The 22912-nt window shown below is 43.8% G+C and overlaps 1 protein-coding gene across 1 annotated transcript in view; it reads left to right on the top strand.

The window, feature by feature from the left end:
* LOC138846534 (putative inactive carboxylesterase 4) overlaps window positions 1–11659 on the top strand; it is a 32041-nt gene extending 20382 nt beyond the window's left edge. The window contains 8 exon segments of the mRNA XM_089319088.1: window positions 1820–1961; window positions 4182–4315; window positions 6471–6622; window positions 7760–7761; window positions 7848–7952; window positions 11228–11298; window positions 11300–11330; window positions 11597–11659. Of these exon segments, the coding sequence (XP_089175214.1) occupies window positions 1820–1961; window positions 4182–4315; window positions 6471–6622; window positions 7760–7761; window positions 7848–7952; window positions 11228–11298; window positions 11300–11330; window positions 11597–11659 (700 nt within the window).
* The last annotated feature ends 11253 nt before the right edge of the window (window positions 11660–22912 follow it).

The raw sequence follows: 22912 nt of genomic DNA, 5'->3' as shown, positions 1-22912 counted from the left end.
ACTCTTGTTGTGGGTTACTATAAGGATGTATCCTACCCTCACTCTTTTTTAAAAGATGTATTATTGGCCAGCGCCGCGGCTCATTAGGCTAATCCTCCACCTTGCGGTGCCGGCACACCGGGTTCTAGTCCCGGTCAGGGCGCCGGATTCTGTCCCGGTTGCCCCTCTTCCAGTCCAGCTCTCTGCTGTGGCCAGGGAGTTCAGTGGAGGATGGCCCAAGTACTTGGGCCCTGCACCCCAAGGGAGACCAGGATAAGTACCTGGCTCCTGCCATTGGATCAGCACGGTGCTCCGGCCGCAGCGCGAAGAAAAAAAAAAGATGTATTATTTATTTGAGAAGGGTAGACAGAGAAATCGGTCTTGTATCTGCTGGTTCACCCCTCAAATGGTTATAATGGCCACTACTGGGCCCGACCAAAGCCATACGCCCAGAACACCATCTGGATCTCTCATGTCAGGGGCAGGGTCCCGAGTGCTATTGCCATAATCTGCTGCTTTACCAGGCACATTAGAAGGGAGCTGGACGGGAAGCAGAGCAGCCAGTACTCAAGCAGGCACTTGGAAATTGAATGCCAGCATTGGAAGTGGTTGTTTTTCCTGCTGTGCCACAATGCCAACCCCTGTGCTATCTTTCAGATGTCCTATTTTAGTATAAATGCCAAGAAATAGCATCTCTGAGACAGAGCATATGCATTTTGTTAAATATTTCCCGATATATTTTCAACATTTCTCCTGTGCCTGTATCTATCTTGTATGTATATATATATATACATATTTATTTGAGAGTTTATAGTATACATATATATTTATTTGATATATATGTATATATACATGTATATATATGCACACACACACACACTATACAGTCTTGGAGTTATTTTTAAATGATTTTTTTCAAGTTTATTTTGTGTCTTTCTGGCTCCTAGTGCCTCAGTTACCTCAGCTGCATTCTGGGGTTGGGGTGCCTGTCTTCTGGGCACCCTGAGATCTGGAAATAGTGCATAAAATGTACTTGGAGATGCAAATACTATGTAAGATGGATCTTCCTTGCTATATGATCCTGGGATGGTTCTCTGAAAATAGTGTCTGACTCCCTGAGAGGCCATGATAGATGTCACCAATTGTAATCTGTATTGATCTCTGAGATCTCTCATCAAGCAAGCTGCAGCACTTGCCTAGGATGGGTTGATGATAGTGTCCTAGCTTGTCTGGCCTGGAGATCCTTAAAGAAACCACTCCCTTCACTTAGACAAGGCAGATTCCTGCTCAGAGCATCGAAGGAACCCACTCAAGGTCACCAAGCAAATCAACAGCTGAGGCAGATTGGAATGCGGCTCCCTTGATGTTGAGCCACAAAGATGTCACCTCAAACTTATTATAGACCATGAATATCTGCCATTTTAGGACTTCTATGGTTTACGGATATTTTTCATGGACTAGAACATGTTTACCCAGTACAGGAACGTTGTCACCCTGTAGTCCACCTTAAGGAACCCAGCAGAACAGGAGCCCAGGTCAGGGGAGTGTAGGAAATGCCCAAGGCAGGGCAGCGCATGGGCAGCCTCCTCTCCTTGGCTTAGGGCATCCTAAAGCTCTTGGAAGAAGAGTGGCACCATGGCTTTCTCACCCCGCATGATCTTGGGTTAGCTTAGTGTGTCCATGTCGACTATCCAAAATCCCCGATATCCTGTCCATTCCAAAGTCTTGAGTCTGGCAATAGCAATTCTCATTTTCGCTTTAACCCCCCCAGTGCAAGGTCTAACCTCAGGAAACACCTTGGTCGGCTCTGGTTGAAGCTCAGTGATTCTGTCTCCCCCAGGTGTTCTCAAGTCACGGTGGATGATTCACTACTCCAGGTGCTCAATACCAACAGGGAGAATGTTTCTCTCGACATTTCGGAAGACTGCCTTTACCTGAATATCTACACTCCCGCTGACTTGATGAAGAAAAGCAGGCTGCCGGTAAGCATGGGGACCCCTATGTGTGCAAGTCCCAGCATCTGGGATCGTCTGGTGCAGACTGGAGGAGGATAAAGGCAGTGTGGGTTGGTGGCATCATGGGCTGTGTCTGTTTCAGGGATCCCAGGGTTCCTCTGAACACAGGAAGCACCAGTTTTCAATGTCTCAGTTGTGCCCAGAGACTCGGGGTCTCTGAGGGATTTGTAGTACCTCTTCATTTTTTCCTAGTCTTCTCGTGCTAATAAAAGAACAAGGATGTTTATTTTTAGTTGCTAGTTTAAGAACTTGACACTCGGAAGAGCTAGGACAAAATTTCTAATGATGGTAGGTCTGGACAGAATCTTAGTGAAAAGTCAACAACCCAGTCATTTCCTTTATAGAAACAGAAACTGAGTTCTGAATCGGGGTAGGGGAGCTCAGATGGTAGGGTCGACAGACCAACAGCTTGAGTCTTCTGATCTTCAAACCAGGGATTTGAGGCTCAAACTAGAGAATCCAGTCAGTGTATTGCCTTCTGCCTGCTCTGCCTGCACGCCAAGATCCACCCATGACAACCTTCACCTTCCCATGACAGAGGTATGGGCCACAGCACCTGGAACATTCTCACATGCACTTAACTTTGCACTTTGTAAACCATCAGGTGTTTGATTGCAGCTCATTTACTTCCCTAACTGTCTTTGGCACAGGCTATGACTCAGTGAGTCAGCATTTCCCAAATAAAAAAAAAAAAGAGCCAGAGATGGGCAGGCTGCCAGTTACAGACTGGAGAAGGCAGGGTGGAGAGCAGGGAGGTCTTAAGAAAAACGAGGCCATCCCTGGAGTAGAAGAGAGAGGGGTGCTAACACCCAGCCAGTCTCCCAGAGACACTCCTGGCTTGGTGCCCAGAGTGAGAGAGGAAGTCTGTGAACTTGAGACTAGAATGTGGCTCTTGGAGCTGTGGCAGAGGTTCATTCACTCATTCTATTCATTCATTTACACATCTATTGTGTAGTCAGTACACCCATGCACATAGTTAGACTTGTAGGATACCAGAAATAAAGAACAGAGAGCCGTTATGATGCAGACTCTGCCATCTGGGCTGCACAGAGACATGGTGATTTCTTCACCATATTATTGCTGACCAGCCCTGGGCTGTAACTCAGTTCCTGCCCTGGAGACAGGCAGGGATTATATGTGGAGGAGAAACTGATGATCTGGGAACCTGGAGGCAGGGAAATCTCTATCTAGTGGTGGAGGTTCTGGGACCAAAGGGTCTAGGATCAATCCTGGTTCTACCTTTGATGAATTATGAGATGTGGACCATTTCTCAACTTCTTTAGGCCTGTGTTTCTTCAGAATTGAATAACTGCTTATGAGCACTCAGTGACAGATATCAAGTTTTATCCCATTTCCAGGCTAAGATGAAAACAGGAACTCATGAAAGTTTAGTTAGAGTGGAAGGGAGAATCTTACTCCTGCCCTAACAGCCAACTAATTGCTGTGGCCATGGGCTGCTGTGAGCTGGGCTCAACAAAAGGACTCCGGAGCCTGACTGCCTGGTCCAAGTCCTGCTTCAAACACTTATTAGATCTGAGATCTCATGTGGGTGAAGTACCTCAGTTTTTGTTATCTGCTAAATGGAACAATATTTTTACTTCTTATAATATTTATCTTAAAGTTCTTGGAACAGTACTTCTACAAAGTTCACATGAGAGTTATTTTATTTTTACTAACAGTATTAATATCATGTTATTTTAGCAACTCTCATTTCTTTCCTACTACGTGAGCACATTACATGCAATCCAGGAATTGTGCTGTATCTATTTGCATCCTTTCTCATAGTCTGAGTTTTTCATAAACGTTCTAAAGAGCCCTAGTGCAAGGGCTGCCATATGCAAATGCTGAGCCAAATGAACGTTTCAGGCATAGGGATGAGGGGAGGGCTGGGGTGAACAGGAAACCTTGGCCTTTGCTGTTGCCACAGTGATGTTTGCAGTTTGAAGATCACTGGGTAGATGTGGCAGCTGGGGAGAAAGGCGGGGGAATCCTAGATGCATGGAGTAGGGTGGTAGCCTGGGTCCCAGTTCTCTAGGACTAGAGAGACCTTTCGCAGCCTCGCTGGTGGACGTTGGGAAACAGTCTTCTTATGTCTTGGCCAAGACGTAGGTGATCAAGCCAGACAACCTCTGAAGCCCCTCCCAGATTTGCTTCCTGTAAATGGTGTTTGCCTCCCTCCCTGCTCAGGTGATGGTGTGGATCCATGGAGGTGGCCTGGTTTTAGGTGCAGCATCCATCTATGATGGCCTGACCCTCTCTGTCCATGAGAATGTGGTGGTGGTGACCGTTCAATACCACCTGGGCATCTGGGGATTCTTCAGGTAAGAAATGAGACTCACCACACACTGCCTCCTAGGGAGATAGAGTCCAGCTCTGGTCATGTCAGCTTGCAAGGGGACCTTTGCTAAGCTCTTTAATAAGGAATCCAAGTGACTTGGCTGCATTTGCTTTCTCATTACCCAGAGACTCTCATCCACTTGTTTCTGAGGTTTCGCACAAGCTGCTCCTTCTTGGAATGCCTCCTGTACCTGATGAATGCCTATTTACCCTGCAAGGCCCAGCATCATGCTACCTCTTATGGAATACTCCTCCTTTTTACCTTGCTGCCCCAGCCCATGACATTCCTCTAGGATGGCAGTCAGCATGCAGCACGGTGGTTAACCAATGAAGGGGCAGACTCGCAGAGGAAAATCTGTGCATAAAGGAGTGGATGACTATAGAGGGGTGGAGAACAAGACACTCATAAACAAAGCTGGAGGAGTGTGGGGCCACCATTCCTTTCCTTCCTGGGATCCAGTGCATCCAGGAGTCAAAGCTGAGATTCTCCTTTAGGTCTGCAGATGGGTAGGAACCAGCTTAACTCTAGAACCCAATTCCTGTGCACCTTTCTGTGTGTACCCAGAATATCTGCCCCTGAGCTGGCTGGTGCCTGGGCTGGGGCAGGGGGTCTTTTCACCAAGGGGAAGACAACAAAGCTGGAGATGGGGTTCTGGCCTGCATGTCACTGCATGTCACCAACCCAGTCACACCCCACAAGTAACACCTTCACTGAGGCTCTACATCCCTTTCACCAACAAACTGATGTCTCTGCTCCACCGCTGCAAGAAAACTGCAATGAGATCTCTGCCCTCCTCCTTCCTCCCTATCTCCCCTCTACCCAGGTCAGACAGATTCTCAGCTGTCTATGTCACCACCTGGGTGTTTGTGTCCAAATCACCAGTGACTTCCATCAGCTCTCAGCCCAAACTTATACCTTCTTGGCCCAGATGCAAATATCCACTTGTGTCTCTCTAGGTCTCCTGGTCACCTCTACTTCCTAGACTGTTCCTTCCCAACCCCTTCACTGGCACCTCTATCACCTCCCCCATTCTCAGGCCTCTGTGAATCTCCCTGTCCCTCTCCACTAAGTCCTTGAGTGATCAGAGCTCCCTACTTTTAACATCCCCTCCTTTGAAACCCAGACACCCATCATAAATGACCTCCTTTCTCTTCCATTGAGATCTAAAGCACACCTCCCATATCACTTGGACAGAGTGGACCCCTGACTCCCACATTACGTTTCCCAACAAAAACCCTCTCTTATCCCCCAGGGCCTCCTGCATGCCTGCTGGCAGCTCCACCCTTTGGTTGCACAGAACAAATTCCAGTGAGCAGCCTAGACTCTTCTTCCAGCCACATCCAGTCAGCCAGCAAACACTCTTGGCTCCATTTTTCAAATATATTCAGAATCCAACCTCTTGTAGCCTCCTCCTTGCTCCCAGGCTATTCAGATTATGGGTATGACCACTTACTCTTATGACCCTCCTTTGACACTCTGGATGATCCACACCATAACCAGAGGGATCGTTTTAACATAGACTGAATTGTGTTATGTCTCTGTACGAAACCCTGCAGTGGGATTCTTCATATTTGCAACAACATTAAATCCCTCACCAAGGCCCACAGCGCTCTCCAGCTGTATCTGCTACTCACACACTTCCATTCACTGGGCCCAGGCCCTCTGCTCTTGTTGCTTCTCCTGCTTGCAGGTCCTTCTGCATGATCCTTGTGCTCATCGTATTCAGGTCCCTACTCAAACACCACTGCCCCAGAGATGCCTCCCCAGTCATGTGACCTCCTTTGTCTGCCTTTATGTTTTCTCAAAGCATTTTCACTACCTGTCATTATATCCTAGGTTCATGTTTGCGCTCTATAGTGTGAACTCAGCATCCTGAGTCTGCCTGTGCTGTTCTTATATGCTCTCAAGCTCTTAGTGCACTTCTGGGCACATGGCAGACACTCAGTTCATAGCTGTCAGATGCACGAATGCAGAGCTCTACACAAAACTGTGCTGTGGAAATGGGAGGAAGGGGAAGACTCTGTGTCAGGGATGTGGAAGGCCACCTGTTTCTGGAAGCCAGACTTGAGTACCTAGGATACTGTGGTCCTGAGAGCTCTGCCATGACATCTGTGCTCCCCACCCCACTCTTCTCACAGCACAGGAGATGAACACAGTCGAGGGAACTGGGGTCACTGGGACCAGGTGGCTGCACTGCGCTGGGTCCAGGTCAACATTGCCAACTTTGGAGGGAACCCAGGTTCTGTGACCATCTTTGGAGAGTCAGCAGGAGCTGAAAGTGTCTCTCTCCGTTCTTGTAAGTGTTCCTGGCACCAGGCTCCATCCCAGGCTTGGTGGAACTTCATGGGACCCCTTGGAGACAGGCTAATTGAGCCCTGAGCATCTTTGCTTTCATGTCCTGGATCCAGCCCCCAGTCTACTCGTGGTATGTCACCAGCATTGGAAAGCTAAGGATCAAACTATCTTTAGCCTACAGGAAGCTCTGATCTCAGCTTAATGTCCTAGGGTTATATGAATCTCCCTGAAGACTGCAACAGTGATGTTCCCCTTCTTGTCCCTTGGTTGAATTCTCTGCTTCCTTTCTAATCATTTCAACATTGCGACTTACCTCAGTTCTCTTGGGAAGCAGTTTTGAGTGTACATTACAGACTTGTGGAGTTAAGGACCAGATTTGGATAAAGTGTCATTGCTTGGCTTGAAGGCAGCTATATGAGTTTGAACAAACTGAACAGAAGAGGACCCAAAAGCTTCCTCTGTACAGTGACTTGTCCATGCCCCACAGGGAGCATCGCAATGTGTGGGACTGATGGATAAGGTGGTCTGGGAGAAGTGGGGAAGTGAGATCAGATACGAAGGCAGTACAGAGAGATAGGATGGGGTGTGGGCCACAAATGCTACTGTTAGGTGTCAGGTGCCTTGCTTTGTGGAGAACTGGGATGGGGAGACACTTGGGGGAGTTATAAAAGGTGCTGGGAGCTGTAGCAACTCTCCAGCTGCCTCAGTTTTGAGAGAGGGTCAGCTCTATTACTGTAGTTTTTGTACACGTCTTGATTTCAGAGTTGAATACTCACAGCAAAATGTTTCTTTACTTTTTAATGTAGAAAAAGGGAAAAATACAGGTAAATTCAAGTGCAGAAAGAGTCACCCACAACCCCAATACCAGGGATAATCACATAAATGTTTTTCCGTGGATTTCCCTGGTCTTTTTTCCACAGCTGACTTCTATCTACATGTCTCCATTTTTTCCCAAATTTCTTTCTCAAATATTGTAATATATTTTCCCTAAATAATAAACATGTTTACACTAGTTCATAGTCTTTTATTTCATATTTCTTGAAGCGTTTGTATCCAGGAGCAGCCTGGAAAGCAGGCCAAGCTGGATGAGGAGTTTGGCCCCCAGTATCTACAGGGAAATAGGCCGGAGGAGTGGCAGATGGAGAAAGCCTGGAAGAGAAACATGTCAGTGACCCTCTCCTCATTAACAAGACCTCTCTTCCTGTTCATTCTCATCCCAGGTTTTGTCGCCCCTGGTCAAGAACCTCTTCCATCGAGCCATTTCTGAGAGCGGCGTGGCCCTCAGTCCTGGTTTATTCAGGAAGGACGTCAAGCCCTTGGCTGAGGTGGGTCTCACCTTGGACAGCTCCTGCACCCTTGGCTTTGCACTCCTGAATTCTCAGGGCTCTTTCTTTCTGTGGGACCCAGATGAGATTCTCAAAGCATCTCTGTCAATGCATCACTGACATGAGAATGACAGAGCAGGAAGGGAAAGGAGAAACCTCACCCAACCAAATGTTTCTACAGCCACACAAACTAGAACAGAGCTCCACAGCTATTTCCCAGGGTCAGCAAGTGCACAGAGCAGGCATGCATGGAATTCTAGCTCAAAAGAGGGGCCATCTTTTACTGCTTTCCCAAGCCATAGCAGAAAGCCAGATCAGAAGTGGAGTATCGTCAGTGCAGCGGCTCAATAGGCTAATCCTCCGCCTGCAGCGATGGTGCCCCGGGGTTCTAGTCCCGGTCGGGGCACAGGATTCTGTCCCGGTTGCTCCTCTTCCAGTCCAGCTCTCTGCTGTGGCCAGGGAGTGCAGTGGAGGATGGCCCAAGTCCTTGGGGCCTGCACCTGCATGGGAGACCAGGAGAAGCACCTGGCTCCTGGCTTCGGATCAGTGCGGTGCGCCGGCTGCAGTGCGCCGGCTGCAGCGGCCATTGTGGGGTGAACCAACGGAAAAGGAAGACCTTCTCTCTGTCTCTCTCTCTCTCTCTCTCTCACTGTCCACTCTGCTTGTCAAAAAAAAAAAAAGTGGAGTATCTTGGACTCGAACCAGCACCCATATGGGATACCAGCGCTTCAGACCAGGGTGTTAACCTGCTGTGCCACAGTGCTGGCCCCAATACTATTTTTTTTTTTTTTTGACAGGCAGAGTGGACAGTGAGAGAGAGAGACAGAGAGAGAAAGGTCTTCCTTTGCCGTTGGTTCACCCTCCAATGGCCGCCGCTGCAGCCGGCGCACCGCGCTGATCCTGGCAGGAGCCAGGAGCCAGGTGCTTTTCCTGGTCTCCCATGGGGTGCAGGGCCCAAGCACCTGGGCCATCCTCCACTGCACTCCCTGGCCATAGCAGAGAGCTGGCCTGGAAGAGGGGCAACCGGGACAGAATCCGGCGCCCCAACCGGGACTAGAACCCGGTGTGCCGGCGCCGCAAGGTGGAGGATTAGCCTATTGAGCCACGGCGCCGGCTCGCCCCAATACTATTAATTCTTCCAATATTTGTATACAGAATGTCTTTCCATTTGTATGTCTGTATGTTCTCTTCAATTTCTTTCACTAGTGTTTTGTAATGTTTTTGTTGTAAGCATTGATCACTTACTTCATCAAGTTTATTCATGAATAAAGATAAGTTTATTTTGGTGCAAAAAAAAAAAAAAGAGAAATCCATGTGTAGATTTTTTCACAAATCTTTTGCACCAAAATAACTTTTTTTAAAGATTTCTTTTTTGAATTTTACTTGAAAGTCAGAGTTACACAGAGAGAGAAGAAGAGGCAGAGATAGAGAGAAAGGTCTTCCATCCGCTGGTTCATTCCCCAGTTGGCCACAAAGGCCGGAGCTGTGACGATCCAAAGCCAGCAGCCAGGAGCTTCCTCCGGGTTTCCCATGTGGATATAGGAGCCCAAGGACTTGGGCCATTTCCATTGCTTTTCCAGGCCACAGCAGAAAGCTGAATCAGAAGTAGAATAGCCGGGACATGAACAAGCGCCCATATGGGATGCCGGCGCTGCTGGTGGCGGCTTTACCCACTAAGCCACAGCGCCGGCCCCTGCACTGAAATAACTTTATCTTTTAATTCCTTTCATTTTAATGTCCTCCTTTCAATCCTTTGTAACCCTTTGAACAAATTAGTGCTAGTTCTTTAAAGGTTTGGTAAAACTGCAGTGGAGCTGTCTGACCCTGGGCTTTTCTTTATTAGGAGACTTTTTGTTATGGGTTCAATCCTATCTTTCAATATTGGTCTGTTTGGGCTTCTTTATTCTTGTAGCTCTATTTTGGAAGGTTATTTGTTTCCAGAAATTTTATCCACTTCTTCTAGGGTTTCCAATTTGTTGTGGTATGGTTGTTCCTAATAGTCTCTCAAATTATCCTTTGTTTTCTTTGATATTAGTTGTAATACTTTCTTTTTCATCTGTGATTTTGTTAATTTTTGTTTTCTGTCTTTATTTCTTTGTCAGTGATGAGTTTGTACTGGGAAGACCGACCCCCAGTAACTGAGACAGGATGAAGAAAGCATCTCTTCAACAGGGTTTCCATTTCACATGTTTTTAAGATGGAAAGAGATTCTGAGCTTGTGTCAGAGGTTCTCTATTCAGTAATCCATGGTCCTCAGTGACTTGCCCTAGCACAGGGGTGGACAAACTGCCTCATAGCCATATCTTGGCCTATATTTATGTGACTTTGGGGCTAAAAAGGACTTTATAAATAACTGAAAAATACAGATAAGGATAATATTTCATACATGACTTGTGAAAATGATATGAAATATGAATTTTAAGGGATAATTAAGGATTTATTCAAACATATTGACACTCATTCATTTATGTATTATCTATTGCTGCTTTTTATTATCACAGTAGAGTTGAGTGGTTGCAACAGAGACCACACAGCCCACAAAGCTTCAAACACATACTGTTTGATCTTTGGATAACCTTTTGCTGAGTCCTGCCCTAAGGAGTCATTATTATTACTTTATTAAATTTGCAAGTGGAAATTCTTTAGCTGTGTCGTAAATACCTCAGCTAATTGTGAAGGCTCAAGTATGCAATGAGATGGACAACAGGCTACCGCCTTTAAGGGTCACATTTTCATCACATCCTGTACTTTCTCAAATACCTTTGTGTGAACTACTTCTCTAGGCCTACTGATATTCCGAATATTTTAATGTGTAAAACATATAGTGTGCCCTCCTAGGTACTTGGTATGTACTAGTCTATCTTATAAGAAAGGTACAATCGTTTTCTCCACATCTATGGTAGAGAGACTGAAACACAGGAAATCTAGTGGTATACCTGAGGCCAAATAGCTAGTGAGTGGAGGGAGCAGGACTTGAAACCAGACAGTGGAATTTACAATTCCATATTCTTCCCTCCTTTTCCACACTGCGTCTCTTGAGACGTCTGGTTTTGAGACCATTATGCCCGTTTTAACACAGATTAGGTAACAGAGACATAAACATTTGGTAATTGGCTCATATGACAATTCAAATTAGCAACAGAACCCACATCTGAGTATTTCGGCTACCCCCACTGCCTTCAGAAGTTGGGTTTCAGATTGAAAAATCTATTTCTATATTGATGGGAAGAAAGGACATAACTCTTGAACTCTGCTATTACCTTTGGTCTCTGCAGCAAATTGCTATTGCAGCAGGGTGTAAAACCACCACCTCGGCTGTCATGGTTCACTGCCTGCGCCAGAAGACAGGATGAGCTCTCGGAGACAGCACTGAAAATGGTAGGAGAATGTGTCCTGTGGAGCACACCCTGTGTGCTTCCCCCTAGGGCTCGTCCTTGCAGCTGTCCTCATGTCCCAGAAAAATCAACCAGGGATTCTTTCTCACCTCCTAGGATTACTGTCAGCTTCTATATCTGAGTGGGGGATTTCACTTTTCCTTTTTTTAAAATTGTGAAATGTCTTAAATGTCAAAAAGAAGGTCCAAAAGTAACATGGTGAAAACCACTCAGTATTGTCAAAACATATTTTGCTATTCTTGTTTTCAGGTATATTTTTATGAAACTAAATTTCCCCATTCCAGAAATAAGCGCCATCCTGAATTTGGGTGATGAGGATATTAGGTACAAAGATTTTAGAAAGTTGTCACAATTTATCTTGATTGAGTAGATATCTAAATTATAACTATGGCTTGGATAGTATTTGTGTGTGTTCCCAAGGGCTCATGTATATGGAAGATTATCCTCAGGGTGGTGGTGTTGGGAGATGATGAAGAACCTCTCAGAGGTGGGGTCTAGGGGAAGTCCTTAGGTGATTGGGGCAGCGTCCCTCAGAAAGGGTTAAGATAGCTCTTGTGCCGGCGCCGCGGCTCACTAGGCTAATTCTCCGCCTTGTGGCGCTGGCACACCGGGTTCTAGTCCCGGTCAGGGCGCCGGATTCTGTCCTGGTTGCCCCTCTTCCAGGCCAGCTCTCTGCTGTGGCCAGGGAGTGCAGTGGAGGATGGCCCAAGTACTTGGGCCCTGCACCCCATGGGAGACCAGGATAAGCACCTGGCTCCTGGCTTCGGATCAGTGCGGTGCACCGGTTGCAGCGCGCCGGCCGCGGCGGCCATTGGAGGGTGAACCAACGGCAAAGGAAGACCTTTCTCTGTCTCTCTCTCTCACTGTCCACTCTGCCTGTCAAAAAAAAAAAAAGACAAATGTCCCTTCCTACATCTGGGACAGATGCCATTCAGCCATAAATCGGTACTCTGGAGTCATATTCAGGAATGTGCAGTGGGCAATGTGGCCTGTATTGGCAAGGTTGCTGGGGTCTACCTCTGCAGACCTGGGAGAAAGCTTTTGCACCTTCCCCTGTAGGTGAGAGACTTCTTTATTTTCAGGTAACAACAGTAGTCTGCTTCTGTTGTCATAATAAATTACTTGAGGTTGACTACTTCATAAAGAAAGAGCTTTGTTTAGCTCACTGGTCTGGCGATTGGAGAGGAGGAAGCCAGAATCTGCTCGGCTCTGTGAGGGTATCATGGTAGATGGCCTCAGAGTGGCGAGAATGTGTGCAGAAGAGATCATGTGAGGAGACAGGAAGCCACAGACCAGGCAGGGTCTGGGTTTGCTATTTTTATAAAAAAACCATTTTCCAAAAAATAAGCTTGTCCTGGGAAAACACTATTATTCTATTCCCAAGGTGATACTCCTTAGGGCCTAATGATCTCTCACTGGATCCCATTACTTAAACGTTCCCCCAGCTGTCAACATTGTTATACTGGGACCACGCCTCCTGCACATGAACCTCAAGGGGAGACACTCAATCCAGTTGCACACTAATCCACAGCAGCAATGATGTGAAAAGAGATGAGCTTGTCTCCCTCCATTCTCTCTCTCTCTCTTTTTATTCACCTTTATAAAAGTGAAGCTCTATTTACCTACTTTACTGGACTTTTTATTTATGTGCAGCAACTTATTCAACAACACTTTTGATGTATAAGTTTAAGTTGGATTTCTGATAGTACATACAATACAATCCTGATTGAAATAATTCCCATTATTTTTTGAAGATTTATTTATTGACTTGAGAGGCGGTATAAAGACAGAGCAAGAGAGAGATATCTTCCATCCACTGGCTCACTCCCCAAATGGCCACAGTGGTGGAGCTTGGTTGATTTGAAACCAGGAGCCAGGAGCCAGGAGCTTCCTCCAGGTCTCCCATGTGGGTTCAGGGGCCCAAGTATGTGTGCCAGCCTACACTTCTTCCCCAGGCCATTAGTAGAAGTGGATCAGAAGTGGAGCAGCCAGGTCTCGAACTGATGCCCATATGGGATGCCGGTGCCATAGGCAGAGGCTTAACCTACTACTCCATAACACTGGCCCCTAACTCCCATTATTTTTTATGTAAAATCATAATTTTCATAAAATTTCCATTTAAAATAATTGATCATTGATATTCTTTCCTATAACTATCTGTATGAGTCTCATGCCTTCTATTACATAGAAGCTCTTAAGGTTTAGTGCACAACTTTATTTCATTTTGGTTTTATTTTACTTATTTGAAAGGCAGAGAGGCAGGGATGCAGTTGAGAGAGAGAGAAAAAAGGGAGAGAGAGAGAGAGAGAGAAACGTTCCCATCCACTGATTCACTTTCCAAAATGCTCCCAGTGGCCAGGGTTGGACCAGGCTGAAGCCGGGTGCTGAGATCTTAGTCCAGGTCTCTCATAAGGGTGGTAGGGAACCGATCACTTGAGCCATCGCTACTGCCTCTCATGGTCTTCATTAGTAGGAAGCTGGAGTCAGCAACTAAGACTTGACTCAAAACAAGGTCCCCTATGTGGGATGTGAGGGTTCTGACTGGTATCTTAACTCCCACACCAAAAGCCTGCCCAGCCTTTAAGTTTTTCAGTTGAAAGTGCATGGATATGCACACACACACACACACAAACACACATGCAATAGATATGTTATGTCTTGATCAATTTTCAGTGGCAGGTAAATTTTCTGTAATCAGTACAGATTAAGATCAAGAAAGAGAATTTTATCCCCATCCAAGTGGCTTGTTGCACTTAATTTCAAACCCTGCCCACCATCCCTTCCTCGCCCAGCTATGCATGATGGTAACCACCATCCTCACTCCTTGCAGCATATATGAGTTATTCTAGGTTCTGTGCTTTATGTCAAAAGAATGATCCCCTTGTACCTGTCTTGTAGCATGTGGCTGTAGAGTACTCATCATTGTTGCTGTGTAGTCACGGTGTGGATGTGCCGTGACTTAGCCATTCGTTTGTTGTTGGAGATCTTAGATAGTGTATTAGTCTGTTCAGGCTGTCATAACAGTACCATAGACTAGGTAGTGTAAACAACAGATAATGATCTTTGGACACTTCTAGAAGCTGGAAGTTCTGGTTTAAGGAGCTGACTGGCTGGATTCCTGCTAAGGGCTCACACTGCTCATTAGAGAGCTTCATTCTTACTGTGTTCTCACATGACCTCTCCACTGTGTGAAGTAGGAAAGAGAGAACTTTGTGTCTCTTATTATAAGAACATCATGTCTAGCAGGGTGGAACACCACCATAGGACCTATTTCACTTTAATACCCTTCTAAAGGCCCTATTTCTAAATACAATCAAATTGGGGGTTGAAACTTCAACACGGGATTTTGGAGAGAGGCAACATAATTCAGTTCATAAACAGATGGTATTTAAATTAAGATTATTATGGTGTTTCATGAATATTATAGAACATGTCTTTTTGCATACATTTTTACTGGCTGCATGCATGCAGCCGATATATTGGCTATATACTTATAAGTGGCTCTGCTGAGTCAAGGGGGTCCATGTGTCAATCTCAGTGGAGACTCAAAGTATATCCCAAAGTGATTGCACCCATGGGCACTCTTACCAGCAGAGTAAGAGTTACTCCTGTTGTTGTCAATATTTGCCATTTTCAGAAGGACTGAAAATGTTCTTATTCATGGCTGCACAATTGCTTGAGAGCTTTTCTGTGTATGACAATGAATTTATGAAAGTGTATTCTTGAAAACAAGTCACTCAGTGGGGAAAAGGGGACAATTGGTGGTGATACAAGGGCAGGGACAATGTATTCATCATTGTGAGCACTCCTTGGGTGACCAAGGATTAAGTTCTTTAAGAGCCGTCATCACTACAGCCTTTCCTTTGAGCCTCAGACCTCCAGAGGGGCCACATGATGCTGACACCTGCTGAGGCCCTTCTGGTGCTGGGATGTAATCAGGTGATCCAAGTCTATAGGATCATTCAGTTCTGGGATTGGAGAGCAAGAGAAATGGTGAGGAACTTTAATCCCAGGGGTAACTCTCAAAGCAGAGAGCTGCAATCCACCTGGTGTCAGTGGGGGGCACCTGTACCCCCTTCCTGCAGGTACCAACTAGCTCTAACTCTGCAGAGTCCTTCCACTCTCCACGTTTGCATTTGCTTGGGAGAGTCCTCCTCTCACACCTTGACTTTTACTTTCTCTGCTCCACAGCAGTTCTCCTTTGTTGACTTCTGGCTTCCAAGATGCTGCTCTCTCCTCCCCCTATATGTGTCCATATGGGTTTGTAGTTTTAAAAACTTTATTTTAGTCCTTTCAAAAGAATCTTGGGAGAGAATAGAACTTGTCTGGTTCCTCTGCACTCACAAAAGTGGTGAACTGCTTTGTTACGTAAACATTTAAAAATGGCATTACTGACAGCTACAATGCACCCTATGGTATGAAAACCCAATAAATTATTTAGCCATTTATTATTGCTACTCATTCAACTTATTTCATACTTTGACTGTTGTCAACTTCAGTGAAATGAATATCTGATTATGTGATATTCCTAGTGAACAGTGCTTCAAAATACAGGTTTTATTATTATTTAGATATGGAAAGGTCAACAGATCAGGAGATGATGATGGAGATTCTAGGAGAAAGAGGTACTCCAGGCCAAGGCAGAGGGGAGAGCCTACAGAGAAGCACTGGGTTCAGTCAGAAGCGGGTGTAGGGAGAATTGAGGAAGAATCTTTACTTAGGTTTCTGTAGGAAGGAAGATGCAAGGCAGGGTAAGCAAGGTTAGGCTGGCATAGTCTGAATGATTTTCCTGGGCTCTGGTCTGTTCCATACAGAATCACCTGGCCCTGGGGTGATTAGGGCAGGCGGTTCATGGTCCAGAGAGTGAGAGCCTGTTAAGAAGGGCTTGGGGGTTTTGGGCTCTGGATTGGTTGGGTTGCATATGAATCACAGACTCACAGAGAGTGGCTTACTATCTCTGGGAATCAGCTAACCCTGAAAGGCCAGCCCCTTCAGGGCTAGCAGGACCCCACATGTCAAAACATCAGAATGGAGAAAATAAAGAATGTGATCCTACAAATAGCTAGGGCAGTGAAACATAGTGTTCAGGTAGGTTTTTTGCAAATTACCCCCAAAGAAAGCTGTTAGTAATTCATCTCTCCCATTGGTAATAGAAGTTCCTCATCTTCCATATCCTTTTTTTTTAAGATTTATTTTATTTGGGGATGGCTCTGTGGTGCAGTGGGTTAAAGCCCCGGCCTGCTGCACTGGCATTCCATATGGGTGCTGGTTCAAGTCCCAGATGCCCCACTTCTGATCCAGCTCCTTGCTAATGCATGTGGGAAAGCAGCAGAGTATGGTCCAAGTCCTTGGGCCTCTGCACCCACATGGGAGACCCGGAAGAAGCTCCTGGCTCCTGGCTTCAGATTGGCTCAGCTCTGGCCAATGAAGTCATTTGGGGTGGATGACCTTTTCTTTAAAGATTTATTGTATGTATTTGAACAGCAGAGTTACAGAGAGAGGGAGAGAGAGGGGGAAGGGGGGGAGAGAGGGGGTGGGGGGGAGAGAGAGAGAGAGAGATTGAGATCTTCTATCAACTGACTCACTCCCCAAATGGCTGCAATGGCCAGGGGTGAGCCATATCGGAGCCAGGAGGCAGGAGTTTCTTCCAGGTCTCCATTGTGGGTGCAGGAGCTCAAGTACTTGGGCTATCTTCTGCTGCTTTCCCAGGCACATCAGCAGGGAACAGGATCAGAACCAGAGCAGCTTGGACTTGAATCAGCACCCATATGGGATTCCAGCATCACAGGCAATGGTCTTACCCACTATACCACAATACTTGCTCTATCTCCCATATTCTTGACAAGACTTGGCACTGTCACTTAAGGAGTTCTGATAAAAATCCTTGCCAATTCCATGAAATCAATGTGAGTATCTGCTGTGCATGCTATTGATCTGCTAAAACAATATTTTGTATGTTTGTATCTTGAAGATTCCATGGGAGCTGGGATGGAGTGGACCATGAAATGACTCATTCCACCCTCACCCATAACTGTACCCATCCCTAATGTGCTCCTGGCCACTTCCACAGAAGGTCACATATAAACAGAAATATATTTCAAATTTAGGGATCTCAGAAGGGGCTACCAGCCAACCCATGAAGCATTATGGAGATTTAAATCCCACCATGACCTTCTGACATAAGAGCTGAAGGCCAGCATCAAAGCTGCTGGGATTTGGACAAACTTTCATGCAGTCCAACTTTTTGGAGAAGCTCATGTCATGTATTCTGAGTCTTGTGTGAACCCTAAAGGCTACGCTTTCACACAGAGAGAACTTACCCATCTTTAAAAGTAGAGTTCCTCTTCCATCCTCTAGATGAGTGTGTAGCATGTTTTCTTTCAGAATAACCCTGCTGATCCCTCCTAATGGCTTGATTGTTTCTGCCAGATTCTGCCTTTGTAAATGCCCTTTTCATCCTGTCATTCACACGGTTAAAGCCTTCCACTGACTCCCCACTGTCTGGGGATAGAGCTCTTAGCTTGGCATTCAAGCCCTCCTTGCTCTGGCCATCCCAAGAGTCCCCAAGCCTGTCATGCATCATTGCCCTGTCCTCTCTTCTCTGCACCTCCAAATCCTGCCCATTGTTTAGTGCCCAGTTTAGGAGACACAACAGCCAAATTGGGGTCATTAACAGATGTAACAACTGAAAATTATCAGAAGAAAATACACAAATCAATTTTCTATGTTTCCCCGATGTTTGTAACATCACCCACAGTTGGAATTTGCTAAGCTCATCTGGATTATAATTCAATCTTAACTTCTGGATCGAAGTTTTTACCTGTCTGTCTGAGTCGTTCTTTTTTCTTTTTCCTTGCTTAAAAGGCTGAAGGAAACCTTTACAGAGCAGTCCTAGCAAATAAAGCCTGGTTTTACAATTAGACTCTTGGGAACTGAATCAAAGAAATACAAAAGCTCACTGTTTATCAAGATGTTGTGTACTCATTCCTGGAGTTATGCAAGATCATTTTAGATGGTGCAAAAACAAACTTGAAAGCAGTTATGTAATGGTTATATATTTATTTGTAGAAAAATCAACCTCTTACATCAGCTTCATGATTTAGTGGATATTTCTTGTGGTATGGACTGATAGCTGTTTGCTAACTTCTATCCCCTTTGTTTGACACTAATCCAGACCACATTTGCCAGCCTTCCAATGACCCTGTGACCCTAGGACAACATTCTTGCCAATGGTGCATGAAGGGAAATGAAGCGCCACAGTCAGACCTGGTCCCTAAATCCCCCACCCCACCCATGAGCACTCCTCTATGCTCCTCCCTCTTTCAGTTGACTGGCAGCGTTACCCATGGCAACTTTATTTATTTATTTTTTCACTGAGGAAATAATTTATTAGTATATTCCTGGTACAGAAGACAAATTCAGCATGTAGCTAATATAGATAATACGTGGAATCACAAATCAGACAAAATGACTCTGCATCTTGATATATGGACCCAACTCCATCAGTTGATTAAGCTATCCAGAACTATCCGGAACTATTGATAATTGTCCGGAATGATTTCTTCTTTTTTTCCATTTTTTAATTTAACTTTTAATTTGTTTTGACAGATTCAATGTGCTTTGTAGATACAATTCTAAGAACATAATGATATTCCCTTTCTCTCTTCCTTCCTCTCTCCCCCTCTCTTTTTCCCACTTTCTTTCCTTCTCCCTTTCTTTTTTTTAATTTTTCAGATAACATATTTTAAACTTACATTACAGCAAAAAGGCTTAATATTTCACTGAATAAGGAGCTTAACAAGTTAAAATAAAAAAAAACAGTTTAGTGGGAACATTGTGATGTAGGTATCTTTTTGATACATTGTATTCAAGTATTTTGGGTATATATCCAATAATTGGATTTCTGGATTAAATGGCAAGTCTACTTCTAGCTTTTAAAGAAATCTCCACACTGTTTTTCACAGTGACTGCACTAATTTACATTCCCACCAAACATATAGAAGTGTTCCCCTTTGTCCACATCCTCATCAGCATTTGTTATTCTGTGTTTTGGATTTTAGCCTTTCTGAAGGGGTGAGGTGATATCTCATTTTGGTTTTGATTTGTACTTCCCTGATGGCTAGTGATGCTCAGTATTTTTTCATATGTTTGTTGTCCATTTGTATTTCTTCTTTCAAGAACTCGCTATTGAAGCCCTTTGCCCATTTCTCAACTGTTTTTTTGTTATTGTTGTTGAGGTTTTTTTAAAGATTTTTTTTTTCATTTATTTGAAAGGCAGTTACAGAAAGAAGGGGAAGAGATAAAGACAGAGATGTTCCATCCACTGGTTTACTCCCTAAATGGCCACAACAGCCAGAGCTGTACCAGACTGAAGCCAGAAGCACTTGGGCCATCTTCTGCTGCCTTTTCAGACACATTAACAGGGAGCTGAATTGGAAATATACCAGCTGGGACTTGAACCAGCACCCATATGGGGTTCCGGCATTGAAGGTGGCAATTTAACCAGCTATGCCACAATGCCAGCTCCTGTTGTTGAGTTTTCTTTTTTTTTTTAACTTTTATTTAATGAATATAAATTTCCAAAGTACAGCTTTTGGATTACAATGGCTTCCCCCCACATAACTTCCCTCCCACCTGCAACCTTCCCCTTTCCCGCTCCCTCTCCCCTTCCATTCACATCAAGATTCATTTTCAATTCTCTTTATATACAGAAGATCAGTTTAGCATATATTAAGTAAAGATTTCAACAGTTTGCACCCACATAGAAACACAAAGTGAAAAATACTGTTTCAGTACTAGTTATAGCATTAAATCACAATGTATAGCACCTTAAGGACAGAGATCCTACATGAGGAATAAGTGCACAGTGACTCCTGTTGTTGACTTAACAAATTGACACTCTTGTTTATGGCATCAGTAATCACCCTAGGCTCTTGTCATGAGTTGCCAAGGCTATGGAAGCCTTTTGAGTTCACCGACTCTGATCATATTTAGGCAAGGTCATAGTCAGAGTGGAAGTTCTAAGTTGCCGATATATTCAGGATACTAATCCTTTGTCAGACGGTTTGCAAATATTTTTCCCCATTTATGTTGGATGTCTCTTCACTTTGTTGATCATTTCCTTTTCTGTGTGAAAGCTTCTGGTTTGATATAATCCCATTTGTTTAATTTTGCTTTGGGGACCTTGTCCAAGAAGTCATACCCTACACCAATGTTTTAGAGGTTTCCCTTCCATTTTCCTCCAATAGCTTCATAGTCTCAGGTCTTAAATTTAGTTCTTTGATCCATCTTTTGTTGGTTTTTGTATTTGGTGAGAGGTATGGATCCAATTTCATTTTTCAACATATATAAATCCAGTTTTTCCAGCACCATTTGTTGACAAGACTATCCTTACTCCACTGTATGGCTCAGACACTTTTGTCAAAAACCATTTGGCTGTATGTATGTGGGTTAATTTGTGTGCTTTCCGTTCTGTTCCATTGACGTATGTAGGGGTTTTTATGCCAGCACCAAGCTGTGTTAATTACTACAGCTTTGTAGTATGCTTTGAAGTCAGGTATTGTGATGCCTCCAGCTTGATTTTTCTTGTTCTGGATGCCTTTGGCTATTCTGTATCTTTTGTGATTCCATATGAATTTTAGGACTGCTTTTTCTAATTCTGTGAAGAATCACTGATATTTTGATAGAGATTGCATTGAATCTGTAGATGGCTCTAGGTAGATATTATAATGCTATTGATTCCTCTGATCCATGAGCAAGGAATATCTTTCCATTTTTTTGTGTCTTTGATAATTTCTTTAATCAATGTTTGATAATTTTCATTGTGGAGGTTTTTCACTTCTTTGGTTAAATTTATTTCTAAATATTTGGTTTTTTTTGTGGCAATTGTGAATGGAATTTCTTCATTTCTCTCTCTGTGAGTTCATCATTAGCACACAAAAAAGCTACTATTTTTGTGTATTTATTTTGTAACCTGCCACTTTACTGAATTGGTTTATCAATTCTAATAGTGTTTTGGCAGAGTGTTTAGGTTTTTCCACATACAACATCATGTCATCTGCAAAGATGGATAATTTGACTTCTTCTCTTCCAATGTTGATGCCCTTCACTTCTTTCTCCTCCCTAACTGCGTTGCTAAAACTTCCAGTACTTTATTGAATAAGAGTGGCAAAAGCGCACATCCTTGTCTCATTCCATATCTGAGGGGAAATACTTTCAGTTTTTCCCCATTCAGTATGATATTGGTTGTTGGCTTGTGACATATAGCCTTTATAATTTTGAGGGATGTTCCTCTATACCTAATTTGTGGAGGGTATTTATCATGAAGGGATGTTGAATCTTATCAAATGCTTTCTCTGCATCTATTGAGATAACCATATGTTTTTGTTCTTCATTCTGTTGATGCAATATATGATGTTTATTGATTTATGAATGTTGAAACACCCCTGCATGTCTGAGATAAATTCCACTTGATTGTGATGTCTGATCTTTTTGATGCGCTTTTGCTAGTATTTTGTTGAGAATCTTTGCATCTATATTGTTAATGATATACGTCTGTGGTTTTCTTTTCATGTCGTGTCTTTGGTTTCGGTATCAAAGTAGTGCTGGCCTCATAAAAAGAGTTTGGCAGAGTTCCATCTTGTTCAATATTTTGGAATAGTGTGAAAAATATTGGAGATACCTCCTCATTGAATCTTTTGTAGAATTCAGTAGTAAAGCTGTAAGATCCCAGACTCTCCTTGATGGAAGACTTTTGATTGCTGCTTCAGTCTCATTGCTTGTTTTGGGTCTGTTTAGGTTGTCTATGTTCTCTTGATTTAATCTTGCTAGGTTGTATGAATCCAGGGATCTATTTATTTCTTTGAAGTTTTCCAGTTTATTATCATGTGGTTCTTCATAATAGCTTCTTATGATCCTTTGTATTTCAGTTGTGATTTTTTTTCATCTCTTTTTTCCTTTGTTAGTCTGGCTAGAGGTTTGCTATTTTGTTTATCTTCTCAAAAAACCAACTTTTTGTTTTGTCAATCTTTTGTATTTTTTACATTTAAGTTTCATTGACGTATGCTCTGATCCTTATTTTTTCTCACCTCCTGATGATTTGGGCCTTGGTTTGTTCTTGTTTTTTAATTCTTCATGATGCATCATTAACTCTTTAATTTGAGACATTTCTCTATTTTTTAATGTAAACACTTAATTCCATAAACTTCCCTATTAACACTGCTTTTGCTGTATCCCACAGGTTTTGATATGTTCTGTTTTCATTTTTATTTATTTCACAAATTGTTTATTTCCTTTTCAATTTTTTCCATGACCCATTAATCATTCAGTAGCATGTTGTTTAATTTCCAAGTATTTATGAGTATTCTATTATTCTTATTGATTTATAGTTTTATTCCCTGTGGCCTGAGATGATATATAGCATGATTTTAATCTTTGTAAATTTGCTGAGTCTTGATTTGTGGCCATATATGTGGTCTATCTTAGAAAACATTTCATGTGCTGATGACAAGTTGTGCATTCTGCAACTGTTGAATGAAGTGCCCTGTAACTGTCTATTAGGTCCAT

This window comes from Oryctolagus cuniculus, chromosome 18 (genome assembly GCF_051225735.1).
Source record: "Oryctolagus cuniculus isolate XC-2025 breed Fujian yellow rabbit chromosome 18, ASM5122573v1, whole genome shotgun sequence".
NCBI classification, from domain to species: Eukaryota; Metazoa; Chordata; class Mammalia; order Lagomorpha; family Leporidae; genus Oryctolagus; species Oryctolagus cuniculus.
Note: the sequence above shows the minus strand (reverse complement) of the source record. Positions and strands in the feature narration are given on the sequence as shown.